General features: G+C 50.6%; 1 protein-coding gene across 1 annotated transcript in view; it reads right to left on the reverse strand.

Annotated features, from left to right (window-relative positions):
• si:dkeyp-50d11.2 (calpain-1 catalytic subunit) overlaps positions 1 to 6799 on the reverse strand; it is a gene marked incomplete at its 5' end in the record, with an annotated part of 23909 nt that overhangs the window by 13846 nt on the left and 3264 nt on the right. Inside the window, 4 exons of the mRNA XM_048619735.1 lie at positions 525 to 599; positions 3935 to 4020; positions 4160 to 4243; positions 4814 to 4982. Coding sequence (XP_048475692.1) covers positions 525 to 599; positions 3935 to 4020; positions 4160 to 4243; positions 4814 to 4982 — 414 coding nt within the window. The remainder of the gene's footprint in view (positions 1 to 524; positions 600 to 3934; positions 4021 to 4159; positions 4244 to 4813; positions 4983 to 6799) is intronic.

The raw sequence follows: 6799 nt of genomic DNA on the forward strand, positions 1-6799 counted from the left end.
GGGGGGGCGCGGGCAGTGTAGAGGGAGCTTTACTCTGTGTCTAACCCTGTGATGTCCCTTCCCTGGGGAGTGTTTGATGGGGGACAGTGTAGAGGGAGCTTTACTCTGTATCTAACCCTGTGCTGCCCCTGTCCTGGGAGTGTTTGATGGGGGGGACAGTGTAGAGTGAGCTTTACTCTGTATCTAATCCCATGCTGTCCCTGTCCTGGGAGTGTTTGATGGCGGGGACAGTGTAGAGGGAGCTTTATTCTGTATCTAACCCTGTGCTGTCCCCATCCTGGGAGTGTTTGATGGGGGACAGTGTAGAGGGAGCTTTACTCTGTATCTAACCCCGTGCTGTCCCTGTCCTGGGAGTGTTTGATGGGGGACAGTGTAGAGGGAGCTTTACTCTGTATCTAACCCCGTGCTGTCCCTGTCCTGGACAGGGAATGTTTGATGGGGGTTACTGACAGCATGAAACATGGAACCTCAGGGCTGTGCTGGGAAATGAGAGAGCATTCCTATCCTCGGCTGACCGTACTCACCAAAACTCCCCATCCTCCAGCTTCACTCTCATCGAGCTGCACTGCGAGGGGTCCACACTGTTCCATTCGTTTGACCTGTAGGAGAAAGGAGGGCAGTTATAGCTCCGAGCCGCTTACAAACCGTCCCCACTCATCAACGTCACCCAATGAGACAAGGGGCAGCAGATACGTGGGGAACACCAGCCCCACTCACCGTCCCAACTTGGAAATGTATCGGCCGTTCTCTCAGTGTCACTGGGTCATAAACCTGGAGCCCCCCCACTCCACCCCACTCCCTGTGAGTGTGTGTCTGCACAGCACACAGACTCAGGTCGACACCATCCTCACCAGGGCAGCAATGCCAAGGATACCCATGTCCAAAATAAGAAATTGATGCCCCTTGTTGAGTTAGACTACTGGGGGTTCAACACGCACAGAGGCCAGACTGACCCCCCCCGACATCCCAACCACCCCCCTCCCCAGCTCCCCAGCTCCCCAGCCCCCCACCCGCCCAGGTGTAGAAGTGTGTGGGCAGTGGGGGAGGTTAGAAGAGATAGTTCAGCTAGCTCAGTTGGCCGAAAGGCTGCTTTAAGGTACACGGTGACGCCAACAGTGAGGTTACAATGAAGGACTGTCTCTCTCTCAACCTCTCCCTTCGCCTGAGGCATGCCGACCCTCAGGTTAAACCACCTCCCTCTCTCTCTCTCTCTCACAAGGGAGCAGGCTCATGGTCCGGTAGGACTACGTAACTTCATCTTTAGTGCTGAGGGAGCACTGCGCAGTCGGAGGGCCGGCGCTGAGGGAGAGCCGCGCTGTCGGAGGGCCGGCGCTGAGGGAGAGCCGCGCTGTCGGAGGGCCGGCACTGAGGGAGAGCCGCGCTGTCGGAGGGCCGGCGCTGAGGGAGGTGTTAAAAACGCTTCTGCTGCTAAGTGCTGGCCCTGGCCAATGTCATGTTGACTTCCACCAGCCCCTAGAGTTTATCTCGAGTAGCACCAGGTCTTTGACTGTATCTGTGAAGAAAGCTTCACGTCATTACCTGTCAATATCTCTGTGTTTTTGCACCTTCAGCTCAGGAATTCCCTCCCTAAACCTCCCTGCCTCTCTCTATCAGGCAAACAATGGTCACCTCCTGTGGATGAGTTAAAACAAAATTATTCTGAATGTTTATAAATAGCTGGTTAGGCCTCAGCCGGAGGGAACGTGCTCAGTCCTGAAGTCACTATGGTGGGAAATCCATTATAAGCGTATAACGCCGTGGGCATATCATCTCAATGCTCCCAAAGGAGCTAAACTTTCATTGGAATCTTCATTTTGCTGGTCGAGGATCAGAATTTCCTTATTAATGGCACGGATTCGATTTATTGTAGTCATGTGTGCCTAAATACAGTGAAAAGCTTTGTTTTGTGAGCAGTTACAGGCAGATCACAGCAAACAAGGACATACAGATCACAGGGAGCTCAGACAGAGCAAGGAATACAAGGTTCCACTGCACAGGAGGTGCACAAGGCAAGATCAACATTATTTGAAGTAAGAGAGGTCCATCCAGCAGTCTATTTAAACAGAAGGGAAGAATTTTCTTGTTAATGCAAGTCTTATTAATAAGGCAGTTACTACGGTTCTATCTACACCTGTAGCATTTCAAGAAAGCAGCTCATACCACCTTATCTGGGGGCAATCAGGAATGGGTGATAAATTGCAGAGCTCAGTCAACGACACCCATAACTGAAGAAAATAAGGTTTCACTTTAGACCCTGGCAGCTGGTTTGCCAGAGACCTCCAGCGTGTACACAAAGTCTACGAGACGAAGCCCTCTAAAGGGTTAACTGTAACATTCGGCGTCTCCAAACAAACTAATGTCGCCTCAGAGCTAAGGTGATGGTAGCCTGGAAACGGGTTAGTGCAGTAAGGGATTGTGAAACTGCTGCACAAATAGTAAGGAACGGAGGTCCTTCTGATTAATTTACAGGCTGTCACTGGATGAGCCAGGACTTCGTTCAGTGGGGACACTGTTGGATCGAGTCAATGAGGGAGAAACTGTCCCCAGTGGCAGGAGGGTCAGTCACCAGAGGGGCACGGATTGAAGAGAATCTGGAAAAGTTGCCAGGGTTGGAGGGTTTGAGCTACAGGGAGAGGCTGAATAGGGCTGGGGCTGTTTTCCCTGGAGCGTCGGAGGCTGAGGGGTGACCTTATAGAGGTTTATAAAATCATGAGGGGCATGGATAGGGTTAACAAGTAAGGGCTTTTCCCCAGAGTGGGATAGTCCAAAACTAGAGGGGCATAGATTTAAGGTGAGAGGGTAAAGATTTAAAAAGGACCTGAGGGGCAACTTCTTCACACAGAGGGTGGTGCGTGTATGGAATGAGCTGCCAGAGGAAGTGGTGGAGGCTGGTACAATTACAACATTTAAAAGGCATCTGGATGGGTACATGAATAGGGAAGGGTTTAGAGGGTTACGGGCCAAACGCTGGCAAATAGGACTGGATTAATTTAGGATATCTGGTCGGCATGGACGAGTTGGACCAAAGGGTTTGCTTCTGTGCCGTACATCTCTACGACTATAATCCGAGGGAGGGAGGGAGGGAGGACAGCGGGAGATGAAGGGAATGTTTTATTCGGAAATGGCTGCCCATTACCAAGGCCCCAGGCCTGATCCCAGAGCCTGCCTTCCTGCCGTCCATCGCTGACCACTGTCCGAAGGAAGGACACAATTTCTGACGTGCTGAGGCCAGAGGCTTCTCACTAAGTTAATCGGGAATCAACGAAAAAAAATGTCGGAAAGTCAGCGCCGAGGGAGCGCCGCGCTGTTGGAGTTGAAGAGAAGGAGGAGGCTATTCCTTAAAGTCATGGTTGATAACATTGCGGCCTCAACATCTACTGAATCCTGTTAACCCCTTATCAGTCAAGAATCTGTTGACCTTAAAAGGATTCAGTGACCCCCGTCCCCAAGGAAGAGCCCCCACAGACTCGTGACTGTCAGGGAAAGAAAATAAATTCTCCCCATCTCTGTCTTCCATGCAAGACCCCTTCTTTTTAAACTGTCCCCCCCGGCCCCACTTTCATTCTGGTCTCTCCCACGAGAGAGAACTATTCTCACAGTATCCTCAATGTCGAGTTTGACCCAGTGACACTGGAGGAGTGGCCGATATATTTCCAAGTCAGGATGGTGTGTGGCTCGGACGCAAATTGGAGGAGGCTATGTTCCTACGTTCCTGATGCCTGGGGTTCAGAGTTCAGGGGCTTGGAAGCACCCTCAAGGCTTTGTCTGTTTCCAAGCAAAAAAATTCACCTCTCCTTCTTCCAAGGGATACAACCATCCCTCGCAGGACAAACCTTTTCACCACAGGATCCAGTGGTGCGATTCCTCCTGGAATTGCTCCAGGCAGGTTCAAGTAGTTTCGTAAATAAGGAGAGCGAAAGGGAGATCCGTTTACCTGTCACTCCAAGCTCCAGTCCACTCGACCTCCCCCCAGGGATTTCGCAGTCGCACCAATTTAATCAAACCTCCCCGGGCACATACCTGGGGATAGAGAGAGGGGAAAGAACCATCAAACAATACCCACATCATCAATACCCACCCAACGCCAAGATACAGGGAGGGGACAGAGAGGAGCAGATTATTACTGACAAGCACGTTCTGTAGTGGGTTACAGACTGACCTCTTCGGCACCAGTGAGGGAGTAAGCGTGACCTTTAACCAACTTCTTGAACGTCACAGCCTCCAAGTCGAACTGGCTGGTTATCTGAGAAAGTAAAAGCAGAATCACATCCAGGCTCAGAACGACCAAACAACAGTCACACTGTTCGAGTGTTGGCAAAACAAGGCATCATTCGCAAATCTTTTCCTCTCTCGCTCATCAGGGCGGTTTCCGGCAAAACTGATTGAAAGGGAGTGGGCAATGTTGGAGGGTCAGTGCTGAGGGAGCGCCGCACTGTCAGAGGGTCAGTGCTGAGGGAGTGCCGCACTGTCGGAGGGTCAGTGCTGAGGGAGTGCCGCACTGTCGGAGGGTCAGTGCTGAGGGAGTGCCGCACTGTCGGAGGGTCAGTGCTGAGGGAGTGCCGCACTGTCGGAGGGTCAGTGCTGAGGGAGTGCCGCACTGTCGGAGGGTCAGTGCTGAGGGAGTGCCGCACTGTCGGAGGGTCAGTGCTGAGGGAGCGGGCACTGTCGGAGGGTCAGTGCTGAGGGAGCGGGCACTGTCGGAGGGTCAGCGCTGAGGGAGCGGGCACTGTCAGAGGGTCAGTGCCGAGGGAGCGCCGCACTGTCGGAGGGTCAGTGCCGAGCATGCCCAGTGAGTTAGCCAAACTGAGCTTACATCGATGGAGCAGCCCATGAGGGAGCCTCGTTCCACAGCCTTTTGGATAATTCGGTAAAGGTCAGAGGGCGATTTACGGAGGTCGTACATTTCGGTCACTCCTCCCGTGAAGTCTTCAAAACCTTCTGATGTACTTCCTCCCGCGAGGGCTTCATAACAACCACTTAATCTGTACAGAGGGGAGAAATATGGAGGGAATCATACAGCCATAGCGATGTACAGCATGGAAACAGACCCTTCAGACCAACCCGTCCATGCTGATTAGATACCCTAAATTAATCTAGTCCCATTTGCCAGCATTTGGCCCATATCCCTCTAAACCCTTCCTATTCATCTACCCATCCAGATGCCTTTTAAATGTTGTAATTGTACCAGCCTCCACCACTTCCTCTGGCAGCTCGTTCCATACACGCACCGCCCTCTGTGTGAAAAAGTTGCCCCTCAGGTCCTTTTTAAATCTTTCCCCTCTCTCCTTAAACCTGTGCCCTCTCATTTTGGACTCTGCTACCCTGGGGAGAATGACCCTGGCGATTCACCCTATCCACACTCCTCATGATTTTATAATACTCTATAAAGGTCACCCCTCAGCCTCCGACGCTCCAGGGAAAATAGCCCCAGCCTATTCAGCTTCTCCCTATAGCTCAAACCCTCCAACCCTGGCAACATGCTTGTAAAATCTTTTCTGAATCTTTTCAAATTTCACGAAATCCTTCCTGTTAGCAGGGAGACCAGAATTGAACACAGTTTTCCAAAAGTGGCCCTAACCAATGTCTTGTACAGACACAACATTCCCTCCCAACTCCTACACTCAATGCACTGATCAATGAAGGCTAGCATACCAAATGCCTTCTTCACCGCTCTTTCTACCTGCAACTCCACCTTCAAGGAACTATCATCATCTCCACCCCTAGGTCATTTTGTATGGCAACACTCTCAGGACCTTACCATTAAGTGTGTAAGCCCTGCCCTGATTTGCCTTTCCAAAATGCCGCACCTCACACTTATTTAAATTAAACTCCATCTGCCACTCCTCGGCCTATCGGGCCATCAATCAGGGTCCTGTTGGACTCTGGTAGAGAATTTGCGAAGAGAGAGAGGGACTCCCAGGCAGAGGGAGAGAGAGAGAAAAAGTGAGAGGGGGAGAGAGAGAGAGAGAATGGGCCTGATTCCCAGGCAAAGAGAGAGAGAGAGAGACACAGACGCTGGGCACAGAAGGAGAGAGACAGAGAAACTCCCAGGCAGAGAAGGTTGGTTCACAGAGAATGTGTTAGTGTCAGTAAAAGAGATTTGGAGGGAAGTTCAGAAAGAAGGTGGGAGGGAGGGAGATGGGGCAGAGAGAGAGAGAGAGAGAGACAGAACCATTTAAGGATGACAGTGTGAGAGAGAGGCAGAGTGTGAGACACTGTGTGATCAGCGGCCAGGCAGAATACAGCAGATGAAAAGAGGGAGAGCTGGATGAGGAGAAATGAGATGGAGGAGGCAGACAAATAGATATGTCATTTGAAAAAAAAAACCCAGTTTCCTAAAATTCGAGAGAATTGACATTTTAGGAACGATCCTGGGACTGTGGCCAGTGGTCAAAATGGAATCAGCGATTACTACGTGTGAGATACTAATCTCTGTTAGTATCCACAGAACAGACTGCTGTTTACATTTCCAAACTTACTAGATTTTATTTTAATATACACGGTTTGTTTTTCGCTGAGCGTTTAACTGAAGGCTTGACACCACGTTAACAGACCTAATTTGTCGCAAACTCTGAATGCACGAGGGGTCAAGAAATCTAAACACTACACAGGCTGCTGTGTGCAGACTGAATAGACGAATACATTCACTTGATACTTATCTCTGCGGCTGACAGGATGTGAGATCATGAGATTTGCCTGATATGGATCTATTTAATTAGAAACATGAATTCAAAGATAGCCATGGCTCATCACTTTTTCAAACAAACAAATCTGGTAGGTACTGAAATCCCTGAGGAAG

The sequence above is a fragment of the Rhincodon typus genome, chromosome 43, assembly GCF_021869965.1.
Source record: "Rhincodon typus isolate 14 chromosome 43, sRhiTyp1.1, whole genome shotgun sequence".
In the NCBI taxonomy this organism is placed as follows: Eukaryota; Metazoa; Chordata; class Chondrichthyes; order Orectolobiformes; family Rhincodontidae; genus Rhincodon; species Rhincodon typus.